At 46.2% G+C, this 23,095-nt stretch overlaps 1 protein-coding gene across 1 annotated transcript in view; it reads left to right on the top strand.

Moving 5' to 3' along the window:
- Positions 1–4,565: 4,565 nt before the first annotated feature.
- Positions 4,566–23,095, top strand: part of USP12 (ubiquitin specific peptidase 12) — a 109,938-nt gene continuing 91,408 nt past the window's right edge. Inside the window, exon 1 of the mRNA XM_089685827.1 lies at positions 4,566–4,805. Within this exon, the coding sequence (XP_089541953.1) occupies positions 4,758–4,805 (48 nt within the window). The 5' untranslated portion in view covers positions 4,566–4,757. The remainder of the gene's footprint in view (positions 4,806–23,095) is intronic.

Genomic DNA, 23,095 nt, shown 5'->3' with positions numbered 1-23,095 from the left:
CTGTATGCCGTTTTACATAGTGTGCTTGTGCTGTGTGTGTGCTTCACTGGAAGCACACTGCTTTGTATGGCTGTGTGCAGTAGCTGACAGGGGAGAGAACTGTATTGTTTAAAGTTCTTCCCCACCCCCGTCGGTGATGCTCAGCATTCACCGGGCGCCGGCGAGTAATCACTGGCCAGGACCCGGTGATTGACAGCTGAGACTGTGGAACTGCAAAATCACGTGTATATATATATATATATATATATATATATACACACACGTAATTTTGCACACCCGTGCCACCCTGTAGCAGTACTTCTGCTATAGGGCGGATGGGAAGCGGTTAAAACAAAAAATTGTAATAAAAAAGAAAAACAAAATAAAACAAAAAATGATTACCATTTTCTTTCTTTTTGTACTGTCACCATTCAGTGTCCCTGATCACTGCCACACCAGTTATATGATGATGCTGTACTGCACTGGTGACCGTATGTTTAAAAAAAGTTAGATTTTTTTTTCTAATTTCTTAATTTACTAAAAAATGCTGACAAAAAATTATAACTTTGAAAAACGTGCCCTGCTTCTTACTAAATACCTTGGACTGTCTAATTTCCAAAAAGGGGTAATTTTGGATTTCAGATACAGTGCATCCAGAAAGTATTCACAACACTTAACTTTTGCCACATTTTGTTATGTTACAGCCTTATTCCAAAAAATTAATTTAATCCATTTTGGAATAAGGCTGTAACATAAAATGTGGCAAAAATTAAGCGCTGTGAATACTTTCTGGATGCATTGTATATACCATAGTTTGTGGACTCTTTCCTACAGACTAAATAATAAACACTGATCACCAAAGAAATGTAGCAGAATACATTTTGGCCTAAATATATCAAGAAAGATGATTTATTTGCAATGAAGCTGTAACCACTTCAATACCAGGCACTTTTACCCCCATCCTGCCAAGGTTTTCAGCGCTGTCGCACTTTCAATGACAATTGCGTGGTCATGCAACACTGTACCCATATGAAATTTTTTTCTCACAAATAGAGCTTTCTTCAGGTGGTATTTAATCACTGCTTAGTTTTTCTTTTTTGCTAAATACATTAAAAAGACCAAAAATGCTGAAAAAGAAACATGCTTTTCTTAATTTCTGTTATAAAATTTTGCAAATAAATAATCTTTTGGAGGGGATGAACAAGAAAAATCTATCAGTGTGTGGCCAGTTTTAGGGTAACATGTCAGGGTTGCGTGTGTGTGTGTGTGTGTGTGGGGGGGGGGGGGGTAGGGCTCAGGGTGGGTTAGCACTGCCCGGTTTGTAAATATTGGACTTGTTACCCATGTAATTAGAAGAGAGGTACAAGACCTAGTTTACACTGCATGAAGGGCCTTTTTAAAAATCTACCACCCACCGCCGCACTGTTTAACCGCTTCTCGACTGCCCTATAGCAGAACTACTGCTACAGGTCGTAAGGGCTGCGCAATATTACGTATATAATTACATAAGCAAAATTATGTATATGTGATTTTGTTTTTCTGGGTAGGGGGCGTGCGTGCCCTAGCCGTGCCACCATTGGCGGCTACAGCTGTTGATCACTGGGTCCCGGCTGGTGATTCCCCGCTGGCACCCAGCAATCGCCGAGTATCACTTACAGGGGAGAGGTCTGTATGTAAACAATACAGATCTCTCCCCTGTCAGCTCCAGCACACTGCTTTGTATTGCTCTGCATAGCGGAGCAATACAAAGCAGCGTGCTTACACAGTAAAGAACAGCACACAGCACCCATAATGATACACACACAGCATACAGTTAACCCTTTGGTTGCCCCAGATGTTAACCCCTTGCTGCCCAGTGTCATTAGTACAGTATCTGTGCTTTTTATTAGCACTGATCACTGTATTAGTGTCACTGGGGATGTCAGTGACACCAAGTCAGTTTCCCCCCAATGTCAGAATGCCCACCGCAGTCCCGCTATAAGTCGCTGATTACCACCATTACTAGTATAACAAAAATAAACAAATAAAATTTCCAGTATATATACCACCATTTGTAGATGCTTTCATGTAAACCACTTCATTTACACGTTTTGGGATTTTTTTTTATTAAAGACATGTAGCAGAATACATTTTGGCCTAATTTTATTACGAAATGTGATTTTTTACATTTTTTACTTGATGTTTTATAGCAAAAAGTCAAAAATATAGTTTTTTTCAAAATTGTCAGTCTTTTTTTGTTTATAGTGCAAAAAATAAAAACGCACAGGCGATCAAATACCACCAAAATAAATCTCCATTTGTTGGGAAAAAAAGGACATACATTTCATTTGGGTGCAGCGTTGCAGGACCGCGCAATTGTCAGTTAAAGTAACGCAGCACTTTATCCTCTGGAGGATAAAAGCAAAAGAAAATCGTGCGCTGCCAAATAATGAGAATAATAATAAATAAGCTGCTGCAAACATGTGTTATGTGTGTAAACATTAAAAAACAGACTAAAACAAATAAAAGTGTTGCACTGCTAGCATAAATCAACACATGTAAATATATAAACAAAAACATGACTGATAGTCTCAAAAGATGATAAACCATAAAAATGAATGCAAATCTTCAAAAAAATCCAAATAAGTGAAAAATCTTCCTGCTGGTGATTGCACCCAAAATCTCAGCGCTGTAAATCTTCAATACATGTGGATCACCACAGTGAACATAGACTTCCAGGTGGACTCTCACCTTCTCGCATGGACCTGTATGTGGACACAGGTCAAACAAAGCATCTCCCCTATTAGTGGGGGTAACACATAACGTGCTCCTCTGTGCACTCTTCCCCTTATGAATCACCACTGGACCTTCACAAATGGTACCTGATATCAGTACAGCTAGCTCTGTGGATAAAGCGCCACAACCACAAAGTGGACCATAGTGCAGTAGGCTTCTTAACCGCCTCCTGCCCGCCATACAAGGAAATGCAGGGCGCAAGGCGGTTCTCTCGTTCTGGGAGGACATCACATGACGTTCTCCCACTCTAACCGCGCATGCGCGGCTCCGGGGGCACGCAGCATGGCAATTGGTGGTGTGCTGTGTCCCTTGGACACAGCAGATCAATGAACAATGGAAAGAGCCAAAACCGGCTGCTCTGTCATGTGATCAGCTGTGTCCAATCACAGCTGATCGCACGTAAATAAGGAAATGCTGGTTATCAGCATTTCTTTCCTCACGAGCTGTCACGCTGACAGCTCGTGAGGAGAGGAGAGCTGGTAGTCAGCATTCCTCAGAGGGGACATGTACACTGATCATCAGGGCACTGATGATCAGTGTGCCCTGATGATCAGTGTAGCACCATCAGTGCCACCTGTTAGTGTCCATCAATGCCACCTACCAGTGCCCATCAGTGCCTACCAGTGCACATCAATGCCACATCAGTGTCCATCTGAGCTGCCTTTCAGTGCCACCTATCAGTGTGCATCACTGCTGCCTATCAGTGCCGCCTATCAGTGCCAGTCAGTGCCGCCTATTAGTGCCATATATGAGTGCTGCCTTTCAGTGCCCTGTCAATACCCATCAATGCCACCTACCAGTGCCTCATCAGTGCGCCTATCAGTGCCCATTAATGCAGCCTATCAGTGCCCATCACTGCAGCCTCATTAGAGCACATCAGTAAAGGAGAAAAATCACTTATTTACAAAATTTTATAACAGAAACTAAGAAAAAGGTTTTTTTTTTTTCAAAATTTTCAGTTGTTTTTGATTTAGCAAAAAATAAAAAACCCAGAGGTGATTAAATACCACCATAAGAAAGCTGTCTCAAAAAAAGGATAAAAATGTCATATGAGTACAGTGTTGCATGACCGCGCAATTGTCATTCAAAGTGTGACAGCGCTGAGAGCTGGAAATTGGCCTGGGCAGGAAGGGGGTGTACGTGCCCTGTAGGCTAGTGATTAAAAGGTGTATATTTATTAAAGCATATGAACTCACATGATAATAGTGTTAAAATGCAGAATCAAAAAATGGAGAGCAAGTCCCTGCCTGTCAGAATGGTGTAGGAGCGCTGACATCACCTGACTCCTCCCCGCGCGTATCGTCACGCACCACATGACTTCATCAGGGGTAGCTCTGGAGGGCGAGTGGTTAATGGTGACAGCCCTGTGGTGTTTGGCAGGCAGGACCTCCGCTGGTTACGGCTCGGTATTCCCATTTAGAAACCTTGTTTGGCTCTCAAAAATAAATAAGTTCAGCATCGCCCGCCCTCTGAATGTCAGCCGCTCCTGTACCACTCTCTGAAAAACGATCCACCACAGAACGCTTTTCACAGAATGCCACTAAGGGTGTACACTTTGCATTCTTTGGTGGCTCTATGACAGAATGTACAGCAGAATTATGGATTTTTCAGATTCTTCTTTTGAAGAAACCTATGACAACATGGAAGAACACACAAACTCCATGCAGACTGTGCCCTTGGGCAGACTAAGTACTGGAGGCCATGTTTAGAATGGGAGGTTTCCATTGGTGCAATGTGTGGGGGGGGCTCACAGGGCGACACAGGCTGGGAATACAGGAGGAGTTGTCACCTTCTCCCCATGTGACGGTCACACGCATCGTCCTCTCTCTATCTCTGAACTTCCACCACCCGCTCCCCGACTCCTCCTCCACCGGCGAGAGCGCGCACAGGGGGTCCCGGGAGGCGGGGGCGCGCACTGACTCAGTACGGAGTGTCCGATGGGCGGGAGCGCGCGGCTCCGGCCTGTCTGTTGGCGGTGATCGGGTGAAGATGGCGCCGGGCGGATGGAAATCCTAATGACAGTCTCCAGGATCGCTTCTATCTGTACCATGGTAGGTGTGGGAGGCCTGGGAGTCGGATCCAGGGGGAGGGCTGCTGAGGACGGACGGCCGGGGCAGGAGTCCTCTCTGCAGATCTACGAGAGGCCGGGGATGAGCTGAGGCCTAATGCTGGATGTCAGCTGTCCGCTTAGGTGGAAGGGGAAGTCATGGGGCACATAGGGGGAAAGCGGGGCCTGTCAGCTGGGAATAGTACTGGCAGCACACCCCACAACGTAACACCCAGAGCAGGAGGGGGCACCGGAGTCACTGCAACGGGGGGAGGGGCATAGAGCTGTAGGTGGGCAGAAATGTGTGTGTGAGGAAGGGATGAAGTTGCAGGTTGCACAGGTGTGCGTGGGGGTGAAGTTGTAGGTTGCACAGGTGGGGGGTGTGAAGGTGCAGGTTGCACAGGTGTGTGTGGGGGGTGAAGGTGCAGGTTGCACAGCTGTATGTATGGGGGTGAAGTTGCAGGTTGCACAGGTGTGGGGGGGGATGAAGTTGCAGCTTGCACAGGTGTGGGGGGGGGATGAAGTTGCAGGTTGCACAGGTGTGGGGGGGATGAAGTTGCAGGTTGCACAGGTGTTTGTGGGGGGGGGGGTGAAGTTGCAGGTTGCACAGGTGTGTGTGGGGGGGGGGATGAAGTTGCAGGTTGCACAGGTGTGTGTGTGGGGTGGGGGATGAAGTTGCAGGTTGCACAGGTGTGTAGGGGGGATGAAGTTGCAGGTTGAACAGGTGTGTAGGGGGGATGAAGTTGCAGGTTGAACAGGTGTGTAGGGGGGATGAAGTTGCAGGTTGCACAGGTGTGTGTGGGGGGGGATGAAGTTGCAGGTTGCACAGGTGTGTGTGTGTGGGGGTATGAAGTTGCAGGTTGAGCAGGTGCGGGGGAGGATGAAGTTGCAGGTTGCATAAGTGCAAGGGGGGATGAAGTTGCCGGTTGCACAGGTGCGAGGGGGATGAAGTTGCAGGTTGCACAGGTGCGAGGGGGGATGAAGTTGCACAGGTGCGAGGGGGGATGAAGTTGCAGGTTGCACCGGTGCGAGGGGGGATGAAGTTGCAGGTTGCACAGGTGCGAGGGGGGATGAAGTTGCAGGTTGCACAGGTGCGAGGGGGGATGAAGTTGCAGGTTGCACAGATGTGAGGGAGATAAAGTTGCAGGTTGCACAGGTGTGGGGGTATGAAGTTGTACGGGTGTGTGGGGGATGAAGGTGCAGGTTGCACAGGTGGGGGTGAAAATGCAGGTTGCACAAGTGTGCGGGGGATGAAGTTTCAAGTTGCACAGATGTGGGGGGGGGGGGGGTGAAGTTTCAGGTGTCACAGATGTGGGGGGATGAAGTTTCAGGTGTCACAGATGTGGGGGGGATGAAGTTTCAGGTGTCACAGATGTGGGGGGGATGAAGTTTCAGGTGTCACAGATGTGGGGGGGATGAAGTTTCAGGTGTCACAGATGTGGGGGGGATGAAGTTTCAGGTGTCACAGATGTGGGGGGGATGAAGTTTCAGGTGTCACAGATGTGGGGGGGATGAAGTTTCAGGTGTCACAGATGTGGGAGGGATGAAGTTTCAGGTGTCACAGATGTGGGGGGGATGAAGTTTCAGGTGTCACAGATGTGGGGGGGATGAAGTTTCAGGTGTCACAGATGTGGGGGGGATGAAGTTTCAGGTGTCACAGATGTGGGGGGGATGAAGTTTCAGGTGTCACAGATGTGCGGGGGATGAAGTTTCAGGTGTCACAGATGTAGGGGGGGATGAAGTGTCAGGTTGCACAGATGTGGGTGGGATGAAGTTTCAGGTTGCACAGATTGGGGGGGGGATGAAGTTTCAGGTTGCACAGATGTGGGTGGGATGAAGTTTCAGGTTGCACAGATGTGGGGGGGTGAAGTTTCAGGTTGCACAGATGTGGGGGGGGGTGAAGTTTCAGGTTGCACAGATGTGGGGGGGGGTGAAGTTTCAGGTTGCACAGATGTGGGGGGGGGTGAAGTTTCAGGTTGCACAGATGTGGGGGGTGAAGTTTCAGGTTGCACAGATGTGGGGGATGAAGTTTCAGGTTGCACAGATGTGGGGGGGATGAAGTTTCAGGTTGCACAGATGTGGGGGATGAAGTTTCAGGTTGCACAGATGTGGGGGGGATGAAGTTTCAGGTTGCACAGATGGGGGGGGGGGGGTGGTGGTGAAGTTTCAGGTTGCACAGATGTGGGGGGGATGAAGTTTCAGGTTGCACAGATGTGGGGGGGGGATGAAGTTTCAGGTTGCACAGATGTGGGGGGGATGAAGTTTCAGGTTGCACAGATGTGGGGGGGATGAAGTTTCAGGTTGCACAGATGTGGGGGGGATGAAGTTTCAGGTTGCACAGATGTGGGGGGGATGAAGTTTCAGGTTGCACAGATGTGGGGGGGATGAAGTTTCAGGTTGCACAGATGTGGGGGGGATGAAGTTTCAGGTTGCACAGATGTGGGGGGGAGATGAAGTTTCAGGTTGCACAGATGTGGGGGGGAGATGAAGTTTCAGGTTGCACAGATGTGGGGGGGAGATGAAGTTTCAGGTTGCACAGATGTGGGGGGGAGATGAAGTTTCAGGTTGCACAGATGTGGGGGGAATGAAGTTTCAGGTTGCACAGATGTGGGGGGGAGATGAAGTTTCAGGTTGCACAGATGTGGGGGGGATGAAGTTTCAGGTTGCACAGATGGGGGGGATGAAGTTTCAGGTTGCACAGATGGGGGGGATGAAGTTTCAGGTTGCACAGATGGGGGGGATGAAGTTTCAGGTTGCACAGATGGGGGGGATGAAGTTTCAGGTTGCACAGATGTGGGGGGAATGAAGTTTCAGGTTGCACAGATGTGGGGGGAATGAAGTTTCAGGTTGCACAGATGTGGGGGGATGAAGTTTCAGGTTGCACAGATGTGGGGGGGGAATGAAGTTTCAGGTTGCACAGATGTGGGGGGGGGGGGGGGGGGGGGGAAATGAAGTTTCATGTTGCACAGATGTGGGGGGGGGGAAATGAAGTTTCATGTTGCACAGATGTGGGGGGGGGGAAATGAAGTTTCATGTTGCACAGATGTGGGGGGGGGGAAATGAAGTTTCATGTTGCACAGATGTGGGGGGGGGGGGGGGGAAATGAAGTTTCATGTTGCACAGATGTGGGGGGGGGGAAATGAAGTTTCATGTTGCACAGATGGGGGGGGGGGGATGAAGTTTCAGGTTGCACAGGTGGGGGGATGAAGTTTCAGGTTGCACAGATGGGGGGGGGATGAAGTTTCAGGTTGCACAAATGTGGGGGGGGATGAAGTTTCAGGTTGCACAAATGCGGGGGGGGGATGAAGTTTCAGGTTGCACAGATGCGGGGGATGAAGTTTCAGGTTGCACAGATGTGGGGGATGAAATTTCAGGTTGCACAGATGGGGGGGGTGGAGATGAAGGTGCAGGTTGCACAGTTGGGGGGGGGGGGGGGATGAAGGTGCAGGTTGCACAGTTGGGGGGGGATGAAGGTGCAGGTTGCACAGTTGGGGGGGGATGAAGGTGCAGGTTGCACAGTTGGGGGGGGGGGGGGGGGATGAAGGTGCAGGTTGCACAGTTGGGGGGGGGATGAAGGTGCAGGTTGCACAGTTGGGGGGGGGATGAAGGTGCAGGTTGCACAGTTGGGGGGGGATGAAGGTGCAGGTTGCACAGTTGGGGGGGGGGGATGAAGGTGCAGGTTGCACAGTTGGGGGGGGGGATGAAGGTGCAGGTTGCACAGTTGGGGGGGGGGAATGAAGGTGCAGGTTGCACAGTTGGGGGGGGATGAAGGTGCAGGTTGCACAGGTGGGGGGGGATGTGAAGGTGCAGGTTGCACAGGTGGGGGGGGGGTGTGAAGGTGCAGGTTGCACAGGTGGGGGGGGGGTGTGAAGGTGCAGGTTGCACAGGTGGGGGGGGGGGGTGTGAAGGTGCAGGTTTCACAGGTGGGGGTGGGGGGGGGGTGTGAAGGTGCAGGTTACACAGGTGGGGGGGGATGAATGAAGGTGCAGGTTGCACAGGTGTGGGGGGGATGAATGAAGGTGCAGGTTGCACAGGTGTGGGGGGGGGATGAAGGTGCAGGTTGCACAGGTTTGGGGGGGGGGGGATTAAGTTGCAGGTTCCACAGGTGTGGGAGGGGATGAAGTTTCAGGTTGCACAGATGTGGGAGGGGATGAAGTTGCAGGTTGCACAGGTGTGTGTGTGGGGGATGAAGTTGCAGGTTGCACAGGTGTGTGTGTGGGGAATGAAGTTGCAGGTTGCACAGGTGTGTGTGTGTGGGGGATGAAGTTGCAGGTTGCACAGGTGTGTGGGATGAAGTTGCAGGTTGCACAGGTGTGGGGGTATGAAGTTGCAGGTTGCACAGGTGTGGGGGTATGAAGTTGCAGGTTGCACAGGTGTGGGGGTATGAAGTTGCAGGTTGCACAGCTCTGAGAGGATAGAGCTGCAGGTGGACAGAGGTGTGAGGGAGATGAATTTGCTGGTTGCACAGGTGTGACGGGGATGATGATGCAGGTTGCACAGGTGTGACGGGGATGATGATGCAGGTTGCACAGGTGTGACGGGGATGATGATGCAGGTTGCACAGGTGTGACGGGGATGATGATGCAGGTTGCACAGGTGTGACGGGGATGATGATGCTGGTTGCACTGGTGTGACGGGGATGATGATGCTGGTTGCACTGGTGTGACGGGGGTGATGATGCAGGTTGCACAGGTGTGACGGGGATGATGCTGCAGGTTGCACAGGTGTGACGGGGATGATGATGCTGCAGGTTGCACAGGTGTGACGGGGATGATGATGCAGGTTGCACAGGTGTGACGGGGATGATGATGCAGGTTGCACAGGTGTGACGGGGATGATGATGCAGGTTGCACAGGTGTGACGGGGATGATGATGCAGGTTGCACAGGTGTGACGGGGATGATGATGCAGGTTGCACAGGTGTGACAGGGATGATGATGCAGGTTGCACAGGTGTGACGGGGATGATGATGCAGGTTGCACAGGTGTGACGGGGATGATGATGCTGCAGGTTGCACAGGTGTGACGGGGATGATGATGCTGGTTGCACAGGTGTGACGGGGATGATGATGCAGGTTGCACAGGTGTGACGGGGATGATGATGCAGGTTGCACAGGTGTGACGGGGATGATGATGCAGGTTGCACAGGTGTGACGGGGGTGATGATGCAGGTTGCACAGGTGTGACGGGGATGATGATGCAGGTTGCACAGGTGTGACGGGGATGATGATGCAGGTTGCACAGGTGTGTGTGTATGTAAGTTGCAGGTAGGCACAGGTATAAGGTAGGATAGAGCTGCATATAGCCCCATGCTTGCAGTCAGTTGAGTAGGTGACTTACCTGTGTGGCAGTGTACACTGGCACAGAGTAACATCATCAGCAATCCATGCATGTAGGGGTGTTATACATGTGTATCATGAAGAGTATCCAGTATCTCCACCATCACCATAGCGTGGACCAGCTGTGTTTGTGTAGAAGGGTTTATATTTTCCTTGGGATGAAGACAAATGAAGAAACTTGGAGATTCTCACAGGAGAATAGATTGTTCCCAGGGGTCCTGTCCGTGTGTAAATCAGGCTGGATGACTCATACATGTACTGTGCCAGGCACCCCACAGATGCTGTCATGAACAAAACCTCAAACAGGCCACTTCCGGTCACCCACCACCAGGTATGATGGCGTGGCTTCTAATTTACAGTAGGCATAGTTTATTTGGTTTGATAACACCACTAAACTAATATATACAGTGCCTTGAAAAAGTATTCATACCCCTTGAAATTTTGCACATTTTGTCATGTTACAACCAAAAACGTAAATGTGTTTTATTTGGATTTTATGTGATGGACCAACACAAAGTGGCACATTATTGTGAAGAGGAAGGAAAATGATAAATGGTTTTCAAAATTTTTTACTATATCAGAGTAAAGGGGGCTGAATACAAATGCACACCAAACTTTTCAGATACCCCTAACTAAAATCTAGTGCAGGCATCACTAAATGACGGACCGACTCTTTCCTGCCCGGAGCGCCGCAGTCCTGCCATTTAGAAGCCTGCTGCCATCACCGCTGTAATCCTCGTAGCCTACAACGGGAGGAAAGACAGCTCAGCACGAAGGGTTTGCTTCCCGGGCTATCAGGCAGCTGATTGGTTGTTAGGTCGGTCCTAGCAGCCAATCACCAGCTTGCAGCTCCCGGCCTCTGTCCTGACTTCTTGTAGTAAATTGTGTAATTCCTGTGCTTCTCACTCTCCTGTGTAAGGTAGGACAGGAGGGGGGAATGTGAAGTAAGGCTGCTTAAGACAATAATGGGGGGATAGAACAGTAATTTAGAGGGCTGAGATCAATTATGGGAGTGCTAAGGACAATTATAAGGGGGGCTGAGAACTGTAATGTAAGGGGGGCTGAGGACAGTAATGTGAAGGGGGGGGGGGGGGGGAGTATTGCAGACAGTAATGTGACTGTGGGAGCTGAGGACATTAATGGGGGGCTGATGACAGTAATGGGAGGGGGGGGACTGAGGACAGTAATGTGAGGGGGGGTCTGAGGACATTAATAGGTGGCTGAGGACAGTAATGTGTTGGGGGGCTGAGGACATTAATAGGGGGCTGTGGACAGTAATGTGAGAGGGGGCTGAGGACATTAATAGGGGGCTGTGGACAGTAATGTGAGGGGGGGCTAAGGACATTAATAAGGGGCTGTGGACAGTAATGTGAGGGGGGGGGGGGGGTCTGAGGACATTAATAGGTGGCTGAGGACAGTAATGTGTGGGGGGGCTGAGGACATTAATAGGGGGCTGTGGACAGTAATGTGAGAGGGGGCTGAGGATATTAATAGGTGGCTGAGGACAGTAATGGAGGGGGGGCTGAGGACATTAATAGGGGGATGAGGACAGTAATGTGGGGGGGGGATGAGGACAGTAATGTGAGGGGGGGGGGGGGAGTCTGAGGACAGCAATGGGCTGCTGAGTGCAGTAATGGGAGAGCTGAGGACAATTCTGGGTGGACTTAGGACAGTAATGGGGAGCTGAAGACAATTATAGTGGGGCAGAGGACAATTATGGGGGGGGGACTGAGGATAGTAAGAGAGAACTTTGCATGCATGCGTCACAGGTTGGGCAGCCCATTCATTTTAACCTCCCTGGCGGTATTCCCGAGTGTAGCTCGGGGTAAAATGTCAGTACCAAAAGCGGTAACCCCGAGCTACACTCAGGCTTACCATGCGGTGCTGCATAGGGAGTCCCTGCAGCACTTATCTTGTCCTTCGCTCCCACGATGTGTCCCCTGCAGCATCCCCGGCCATCTCCTCAGCCTGATGCCGGCATCCGGCTCCTGTGTTCCGGTCCCTGTGACGTCGGGACGTACGGGCGCCGCCAGCGGCAGGAAATTTGAGAATTTAAGAAAAAATTTCATTTTTTTCAAAACGATTTTGCATAGTAAAACATTGCTGTTTCAACCCATTTCACAGACATTTTGTCCCGAGTGCTTTGTCCTGTGCCCTGTCTGCATTTTGACTGTTCTTTCTGCCTGGAAACTTAGAAAAGTCCATGGCGTCCAAAAAGTGTCCCTTTAGGTCAAAAGTGGGTTTAGATCAGCTAGAGAACAGCGATAGTAAATCAGAACCACTTGCAGAATTGAGTGATAATGATTCGTGGGGAAATTCGTCATCAGACACTGAAAATAATTTTGCGACTTTGCTCAGCGATGTGCGAACTTGGCGCTATATTTCAAATTTCAGTGTTTTTGGTTTGATTATATTATTGAATTAAATGTAGTATTATTATTATATTATTATTTTTTATGATTATTTATTAAATTATAATTTATGATTTTGTGTTTCAAATTTTATCATACCCGGGATGTTTAATAGACTCTTGTTCGGACAGATTTCAGTGAGTAATTCCTAAATATTACAGCCTACAATAAAAAAACTACATATTTCCATGCAAAATAATGGTACCGCTTTCAGCACCAAAAATCTGAAATAATCAGACCGCTAGGGAGGTTAAAGTGCTGCTCTGCCCTAAAGAAAGACAGGGAAGACGTTCTTGACACTTCTTTTAAAATCGTGCTGCATCATTGGTGTGTGTGAAAATGTGCCTTAGGTGGCAATGTGTGGGGGTGCATTTAAGAATTAATGGCACCCCCGCACATCTGATGTACAGCACATTTTTCTGCAAGTTGGGAACATGTTCAATTTCATGACCGTTCTCCAGCCACAGAAATATTAACCTAAGAGGAGATGGGGATTGTGATGTGAAGGATCTGAATCATGGCACCAACATGTGATCCAGACCTCTGTTGGAAGAATCTTTTACTGACTGGACCTCCATGAATTTTAATCCAGTACCCCTGATCTTGTGGAACCGATTGCCTTCAGAAGTCACCTAATTAGTAAATAGAGTCCACCTGTGTGTAATGTAATCTCAGTATAAATACAGCTGTTCTGTGAAGCCCTCAGAGGTTTATTAGAGAATATTAGTGAACAAACAGCATCATGAAGGACAAGGAACACACCAGACAGATTAGGGATAAAGTTGTGGAGAAGTTTAATGCAGGGTTAGGTTATAAAAAAATATCCTAAGCTTTGAACACAGAGCACTGTTCAACCCATCGTCCAAAAATGGAAAGAGTATAGCACAACTGCAGACCTACCAAGACATGGCTGTCCACCTAAACTGACAGGCCAGGCAAGGAGAGCATTAATCAGAGAAGCAGCCAAGAGGCCCATGAAACTCTGGAGGAGCTGCAGAGATCCACAGCTCAGGTGGGAGAATCTGTCCAAAGGACTACTATTAGTCGTGCACTCCACAAATCTGGCCTTTATGGAAGAGTGGCAAGAAGAAAGCCATTGTTGATACAGAGCCATAAGAAGTCCCATTTGCAGTTTGCGAGAAGCCATTGTTGGTGTCAATGGAAGGAATAGTGTCCCATCATTGGCGTCAGTGGAAGGAATAGTGCCCCATCATTGGTGTCAGTGGAAGGAATAGTGCCCCATCATTGGCGTCAGTGGAAGGAATAGTGCCCCATCATTGGTGTCAGTGGAAGGAATAGTGCCCCATCATTGGCGTCAGTGGAAGGAATAGTGCCCCATCATTGGTGTCAGTGGAAGGAATAGTGCCCCATCATTGGCGTCAGTGGAAGGAATAGTGCCCCATCATTGGCGTCAGTGGAAGGAATAGTGCCCCATCATTGGCGTCAGTGGAAGGAATAGTGCCCCATCATTGGCGTCAGTGGAAGGAATAGTGCCCCATCATTGGCGTCAGTGGAAGGAATAGTGCCCCATCATTGGCGTCAGTGGAAGGAATAGTGCCCCATCATTGGCATCAGTGGGAGGAATAGTGCCCCATTGTAGGTGTCAGGGGCAGGAACTATGCTCCACCGTTGCTGACAGTGTGGGGAATAATGACCCAAGGGCCAGATGAAAGCAAGCAAAGGGCCGCATCTGGCCCTTGCACTGTAGTTTGGAGACAACTGCTGTAAAGGAAAGAAGTCTATACTTCTGCTGTGGATAGTCCTGTCCGGTCACATATTCTCTCCAGCTGCCGGATTCAGTGAATAGGAGAGCTCACCAACAATGGTTGCAGTCTAATTGATAACATCATCCATAGGATTACTATGGGGCAGCCGTTGTAGATTGTCTCTTTTCTATACCGAAGCCGGGGCTGGAACCCAATCGTGGTCAGACCCGAGCAGCCTCAGAATAGGTAAGTATACAGATCTTCCCACTTTAATCTTTGTATTATATCATCTGTCAATACTTTATCAAACATTTGGTTTTGGTTTATTCTTTTAAATCTCTAGCTGTTTCTTTGCTCATGAAAAACTAGATGTCAGATGGAACAGCAAGAGTCCTCACCTGTAGAATGCAGCAGGATTCTTCTTTCATTTTATAATCTTCGCCACAAAAACTGCATCTGTAATCTGGTTGCAGTGGGTGACAGCTGAATATTTGCAGTCTGTTTTGTACAGCCAGAGACCACATGGTTCTTTGGGATGAAGATTCAGAGCAAAATGCAGATTCTGTTCTGTGTAGTGTCATTTCTTGTTATGAAAGACATTAGCAATCTTTAACATGAAGAGAGCGTGAGGACTCTAGTGTATATTCAGATGGTTCCTCATCAGCACAGAGATCTGTAGCTGCCCATTGCTCAGGGCTGAACAAATCCCAATGGCCATGTTGCATAAGAAATTGCTGAGTTTTGGCACTCAAATGAGGTCAGAGGATGCTTATCTTGCCCTTGTTTCTCATTTTTGTCCACATGTGCCATATCTCCTCTGATCAGCTGTAATTTTGTGACCTCTGACAGGTTAAGTGAATATCATTGATTATCTCATAATGACTTCTGAAAGTCAGTTGGATATATTGGGCAGCAAGTAAACACGATGTCCCTGAAGTTGCCGTGTTGAAAGCAGAAAAAATGGGCATCAGAACTTGTGTGTGGGGTTGCGTAGCTACAGACTGCTCAGGGTGCCCATGCTAAATCGTGTCCACAGCCAAAAGGTACCCACAATGGGCATGTGATCATCAGAACTAGGCCACACAGTGATGGAAGAAGGTGGCCTGGTCTGATGAATTCATAGCAGTGGCCTCTTTCATCGGGGTAATACACCCTGTCACACTGCAGATATGGTTCAAGAATGGTTTGTGCAACACAAGTTTGAGATGTTAACTTGGTCTCCAAATCTCCAGATCTCAATCCAATCGAATGTCTTGTGAGATGTGCTGGAAAAACAAGTCTGATCCATTGAGACCCCACCTTTCAACTTACAGGACTTGCCAATATCTACTGCTGACAGCTTGGTGCCAGATACCACAGTATATCCTCAGAGGTGTAGTTGAATCCATACCTGGGTCAGGGCTGTTTTGGTGTCAAAAGGTGAAGCTACTTAATATTAGGTGGTTGGTCCTAAAGTAATGGCTGATCAGTGTATTTTATAATAATGTTTGTAATAAAATTTTGACCACACGGAGATTCTTCTAATTCTCATATAGACCTCTGGGGTCTTATTGTTAACAGCAACAGGTATGTTTGGTTTTTTTTCTCTCCTTGCTGTGTCAAGTCAGCTCCTCTGGGATTGAGTAAGAGGTCCAAGTGGGCTCGTCTCAAAGGGTGCATGTGGCTATTTTATAAACAAACCCCAGCAGCTGAAACCTGCAGGTGTAAAGGTTACAAGTAACAATTCCTGTCTCCTGCCTGTGTGTTGTCATGCCCTAGGCACAGCTGTCATAAGGAACTCCGATGTACTTCTTTCCCTCTTTTGAGAGTTTTTTTTTTTTGTGTGTGTGCATTGTTGTAATAAAATGCAGTCCATCTGTTCCTACAGCAATTACCGTGTCTATATCTTTACTTTTACTAGTAAGAAGAGGATTCCTTCCTATAAATTATCTGTCTTTTGTATGAATTGTTATCCCTCTCTTGTGGGTAGGAGCAATAGAGTCAAATACTTGTGTAGCAGTAGTGCATTTCTGTGCACCAGCTGTACCATGGCGTGGTAAAAAGATGTGGATTTAGCAGGGAGATTAGCATCTTGTACCACCTGTCTTGACACCAAACAGTTAATTTGTGCTGGAACCAGTATTCACACTTTTCTTGTTATTTGTGAAGCTATTTTTTTATGCATTTTTCAGGTTTGAGCATTTTTATTTTCGCCAAAAACAAGTGATATTTACTAGGAGGAAAGGACAGTTGTTAGGTGAGAAAATGTGTTTAAAAAAAAAAAAAAAAAAAGTGTGTTTTTCAGGCATCCCAATTGAAATCTCTTGGGACCTAAAGTCCTAAATTGCCCCTGGCCCCACATTTCAAATTGCTAAAGTGAGCTAATGTGGTATTTGACACATTTATTTTCTATTTAAGATGCTGAAGGTAGGACTCCTTGGCTTGTATGTGCATGCTCCAAAAATATGTGCACCTATTGCCTACACTGGAGACCTACAGGCACTCAAAATGCATAGGACATCATGGTGGCCGCACATGTGGAAGGCATTATGCTTGATGGGGCATATAGTCCCAAAGAGAACAATCAGATGTCACTTGTATACGTTCAGACTGCATGTTCCCCAACCAGGAAAGGCGCACAGAGGAAGCTGAAAGCTTTGGAATAAAAATTAAAATTTTGAGTGATCAGTGAAATGTATTTTTTATAATCTTTACTTGTGCAGTAATTATATGATGGCAGCCAGAGCTGCCCTGGATGAGCTGTATATTGACTTTAGATTCAGTTACTTTTTCTGCTTCTGAATTCACTGTTTTTTATTTCAAAATTTCATATGGAAAGCAGGAAGGCGGTAATATTTGGATTTTTTTTGAAAGCTGGTCATTATCCTTTAATGCAAATGGCAGGACTTTGGCACCGAAATTTGAAATCCAGGTATGAATTATAATGCATAGCTAAATTGGTCCAGCTTGGACCTATATTGGTATGCATATGGCAAATATGTGGAATGACTGTGGTAGGCAATAATCACTGTAGTAGATCACTGCTACTTTTGAGGTCCTGTGTCGAGTGACCTGCTGTATAGTAACCACAAGGGGTCTCCCACACGAATACCATTCACAGGACGCCATGCAAAGCATTCTCTGATTGGTCACAGTGGAGATTGTGCCGGCACCGCCCCTCTATCTCGTCCAATCGGACAATGCTTTGCATTGATTGAAAAAAATACAGGGCACTCTATAAATGGTGCAAAGCCAGCAACTCTCTGTAGTTCTATGCAGCACTTCAATTGTGGTGCCTGGAATACAGAGGTGATTGCTGTAGTAGCAGTGCCTATTACAGTGGCTGTCTGCTTCCACATCAGTCTTGTGGGTATGACTTATGCATACTTATATTGGTTCAAGCGATACCAATGTAACTATGATGTAAAATCCATACCTGGAGTTCAGCTTTAATAAATACTACTTATAAGATTCTGTCCATGGTAAGGGGCCAGAAATAATTTTCTGAAGTATTCCACTGCAGCATTGTACAGTAAACCATAGGACAGCCCAGGACCTCACTGAGTGTATATTCTTAGTGGTACACTGCACTCAATGTAAAAATTAAAAGTAGCCTTCCTGCTCACTATTTAGTCCCGGCAATGCTGTGATGCATGAGTATGCTACTTTTGTTGGTGGTCCGAGAGCCTTTGCATGTATTGCAGAAGAACTACAACTGTGGCTTTTTTTTTTTTCAAACTCAGCCTACAAAAATCTTATTAATTTCTTACAGCCTCTAGTCAGCATAGATTAGAACATGGTTTGGAAGTGTGAATGTGGTTGGGTTTGAAACAGAAAGTAACATTGCAAAAGGTTTGGGTTGGCTGCAGTGCATTACACATAATTTACCTGTGTCCATACTATGCATGCTAAGTGATTTAGGCTGCTTTCACACTGATCCATTTCTCTTCCATTTTTTGCTTTAAAAAAACGAATTACCATGAAATCCTGTGGAACTCTTCACACTGATCAGTTGCAGGTCTGCTGCATTTTGTAAAATTTTTCTTGCTGCATTTTTGATGCAGAAAAAAACAACCTAGCTCCCTATTGAAATGCATAAAAAGGCAACTTACATTTGCGTTTTGGTGCATTTTTTTAAGTCACATGTCCTTTTTTCACAGGTGCAAAAAAAGTGGTAAAATTACATATGTGTTTTTACAACGGAGCAGTGTGAAAGTAGCCTTAGGTTTTTTTTTTTTTTTAATAAGCAGCAAAAGATGTTTTTAAGAGGTATGGCCACATCCTAAAGTGGAACTTCACACTCTGTCAACATTCACTTTTTTTTTTCTTTTTGTAGGAGCCTGGAAAACATTGCACCTGTGATCAGCAGTTCGCGGGTGCAATGCAGGGCTCCTGAAAATGGTCAGTGTAAGCTGTCTGTCCGTACATCATAGTGGCAGGCAGTTACAAAATGACAGGGTGCTCAACAGCACCCTGGTAGTTCATTGAGAACTACAAGCCAGCAGCCGCAAGGGGTGATGTTACTTGTAGTTCATTCTCTCTCAGAACTCTGTGAACGAATGATGCAGCTGTGTGGGCGGAGCCCCACACAGATGTGCTTTTTTCAACTGGTGACAGCAGGTGCGGGGAGAAGATCCCCCGCTTGCTGTCACAGGGAGGGGGGAGGATCGGGCGGTGGCTGCAGAAACCAGAAAATGTTATATGTTCCACCCAAAGAACGGGTGGAGCATGTTCCCAAAGGTGAACTTCTCCTTTAACCAGTCCTCATTGCAGCAATAAGCCAATCTACATTCAGTTCATTAGGCTCATGTGACAAATCTGTCACTTCACTACAGTGCATATTATAGATAACATTAAAAACTAAGAAGTATTTTGGTTACTGGTGTGGTAAAAAAAAAAACAGCAGTGCGATGCATTAAAAATAATTTCCATGCACTTCAACTCAAGTGTGTTTAGCATGCATCAACATGCACCAAATGCAAAGCACGTGATGTGAATCCAGTGCCAAGGACTGGGAGCACAAGGAGGCATGAGTATGGAGTATTTGTTTTCACACAAAGGAAAATGGCTCAATTACTTGTGAGTTTTTTTTTTTTTTTTTTTTTTTAAAGATTTTTATACGTAGTCAGCCGGAAGCAATGCCAGCTGGGCAGGATGGAAATCCTATGTATGGAAACTAAGTAAAGTGCAGTAATTGCCAGAATTAATCTCTTTACAGATCCCTTTCAAATAAGTAGATAGAGATTTCATTAGTGAACATGAGTTTCCTTGCTTACCACATGGCTGTTAAACTTTACACCATTTTTTTTAAATTCGCTTATATGAGGAGTTGTGCTGACTGGTGTTTCAGTCAGAACATTTTCATTTTGAAAATCAGATTTTTTTTTTTTAAACACATACGATAGAAGTTGAACCTTTTGAGGATTTATATTTCAAGGACATTAGAAAGCAGGCCAGGGTGGTGACCTTGTATGCATTTTCTGCAGCATTAATGTTACCTTTTAAGCATTGCATCTTGTTCTTTATTTATTATGTTTTCCTGTTTACATGCGCGTAGAGCAGATCAAGAGATGTAAAATGTAATACATTTTTATTTACTGTGCACAAACCAAAACCTTTCATCTCTAAAACCCAAGGACAAAAGGCCTGACCTCATATGATTGTTTGGTATGGTAGTGACTGTAGCACTGGAAGTTATTTAGCACTGCAGACATTGAAGGGCTATTCCCTTTTTTTACATAGAAAAATGATTCTATCATGCATGTTTTATAGGTTAACATTGTCCAGGTTGAAGGGCCCACTCCTACTCACGGTAACATGACCATAACTTGCGTTACGTGTGTTGAGGTGGCATCCATTGTCACCTAGTGCACTAGGGAAATGCATGTGTTGCAATGCACTGCAGCATTTGGTAACATAATACTGTGCATTGCAAAAATTTGGTGCTTTGATGGGTTGCCAGCCCAATTGCACTATATTGTCAAAAGTATTTGGATGCCTGCCTACATAGCTACATAGTTTGTAAGCTCCATGAGCAGGGCCCTCATATTCCTTCTGTACTGAAATGTATTGTAATTGTACTGTCTCCCTTATATTGTAAAGCGCTGTGTAAACTGTTGGCGCTATATAAATCCTGTATAATAGTAGATAGCCTGGCTGAAAAAAGACAAAAGTCCATCCAGTTCAACCATTAAAAAAAAAAAAAAAAGTTATCCTATACCCATAGTTTATCCAGAGGAAGGCAAAAAACCCAGCGTGATTCAGTTTGCTCCTGCAGGGGAAAACGTTCCTTCCTGATCCCCTGAGAGGCAATCAGATATTCCCTGGGTCAACTTTACCTAAAAATAGTAACCAGTTATATTCTGTGTATCTAAGAAAGAATCCAGGCCTTTTTTCAAACAATCCACTGAGCTGGCCAGGACCAACTCTTGAGGGAGTCTATTTCACATTTTCACAGCTCTTACTGTGAAGAAACCTTTCCGTGTTTGGAGATTACATTTCTTTTGCTCCAGACATAAAGAGTGTCCCCTTGTCCTCTGTGAATAACTCTACACCTTGAGTTCACTATTTGAACCACTGATTTATACATGTTGATCATATCCCCCCTTAATCTCCTCTTCTCAAGAGAGAATAAATTCAGTTCCTCTAATCTTTCCTCATAGCTGAGCTCCTCCATGCCTCGTATCAGTTTGGTTGCCCTTCTCTGTACTTTCTCCAGTTCCCCAATGTTCTTTTTGTGAATTGGTGCCCAAAACTGAACTACATATTCCAGATGAGGTCTTACTAATGATTTGTGCAGGGATAGTATGTATGATGCATGCATATTCTTAGCACCCAAGTGCATAACCTTACATTTATGAACATTAAACCTCATTGGCCAATTAAACAGTGTATTGAGGTCGCAAAATCCAAGTATACCACATCCACCGCCACCCCTCTGTCCAAGGTTTTGCCCACCTCCTCATAAAAAGAAACAACTTCTGTCTTTCATGAATCCATGCTGTCTGTTGATTAAAATATTTTTTTCCAGCATGAACTCATCTATGTGTTCTTTTATTAAACTCTCCAGTACTAACAGGTCTATAATTACTTGGTAAAGATTTTTAAATATTGGCACCACATTGGCCTTACGCCAATCCAGTAGTACTATGCCAGTCATTTAAAAGTCCCTAAAAATTAGAAACAATGGCTTTGAAATAACAGAGCTCAATTCTTTAAGGACCCGTGGGTGTATGTCATCCGGTCCAGGTGCTTTATTCACCTTTATTCTGTCTAAATATTTTTGGATCATATCAATTGTGAGCCAATGTGGATCATCTGGAGCTGTGTCAATACCATGCCCATTGTGGACAAGAGCTCCCCCATGCTCCTTTGTATACACAGAGCTGAAGAAGGTATTAAATGCATTTGCTTCCTCTTTGTCCCCAGTCATCCACTCTAGATTATTTTGTAAAGGGCCTGCGTGCTCGGACCGGACCTTTTTACTATTAATAAATTTGAAAAATTTTTTGGGCTTGGTCCTGTTATCTTTTGCAATCTGTTGTTTGTTTTTAATTTTTGCGTCCTATATGTTCTTTTTGCATATTCTGTTATATTCTTTGTGATGTTTAAACGATGATAGCGTTTCTTCATTTTTATATTGAATAAAAGCTCTTTTCTTATTATCTATAGCTTTTTTAACTTTGCCCATAAGCCACATAGGTTTGATTTTTAGCCTTTTAAACTTGTTGACCATGGGAATATATTTTGCAGTGTGTCCACATACAGTCTTTTTGAAGAACTCCCATTTCTGTGTTGTGTTCATCGATGCCAATATTCCGTCCCAGTCTCAGTCTTGGAGAGCAGCTCTCAGCCTTGGAAAGTTAGCTCTTTTAAAATTGAGTGTTTTTATTTTTCCTGTATGTGCTCGCTGTTTACAGCTAACAATAAATGAAATCATGTTATGGTCACTGCTACCCAGATGTTCTTTTATATGGATATTTGTAATAAGCTCTGCATGGTTTGAGATTACCAGGTCCAGCACAGCATCATTCCTAGTAGGGGCCTCTATGAACTGTACCATAAAATTTGCATGCACATGAACTTTAATGGCATCCCAGTCTTTATCCGTAGGGTTCAATATTGAGTTGGCCCACCCTTTGCAACTATAACAACTTCAACTCTTCTGGGGAGGCTGTCCACAAAGTTTAGGAGTGTGTCTATCGGACTGTTTTGTCCATTCTTCCAGAAGCGCATTTGTGAGGTCAGGCACTGATGTCACATGAGAAGGCCTGGCTTGCTTTCTCCCCTTTAGGCTACGTTCACACTAGCCTTGTGTGCAGGCGGCAGAGAGGCGTTTGGGAAGCGTTTTTACCGCTTCCCAAACGCCTCTGCCAATTCTGCACATTACAGCACATGGTGCTGTTCTAACAGGAGCGTTTGCGTCGCGTTGCGTCGCGGCAAAACGGACGCCTCTGGTCGAGTCAGGAGGCTTTGAAGCCTCCTATTCTCGTCTATGGTGCCGCTCCGCAAATGCCCGGCCAGCGTTTGCGGTGCGGTTGCGGGGTGTTTGCGGAGCGGTAACACCACTCAAATGCATTATAGGCGTTTGTGGGGCGTTATTAACGCTCGGCAAACGCCTAGCAACCGCCGCTAAACCGCGCATGCGGCGTTTGCGGAGCGTTTGCCGAGCATTAAAAATGCTTCGCAAACACCAGACCAACGCTTGCCAAACGCTATAGGGGCGTTTGGCAAGCGTTGGCAAAACAGCCTAGTGTGAACGAGCCCTTAATTCATCCCAAAGGTGTTTTTTTGGGTTGAGGTCAGGACTCTGCAGGCCAGTCAAGTTCCTCTGCCCCAAACTCACTCAGCCATGTTTTTTT

This window comes from Staurois parvus, unplaced genomic scaffold (assembly GCF_062004578.1).
Source record: "Staurois parvus isolate SC_StPar_1 unplaced genomic scaffold, SC_StPar_1.0 ptg000387l, whole genome shotgun sequence".
Lineage (NCBI taxonomy): Eukaryota > Metazoa > Chordata > Amphibia > Anura > Ranidae > Staurois > Staurois parvus.
This window is presented reverse-complemented; position numbering and strand designations above follow the sequence as displayed.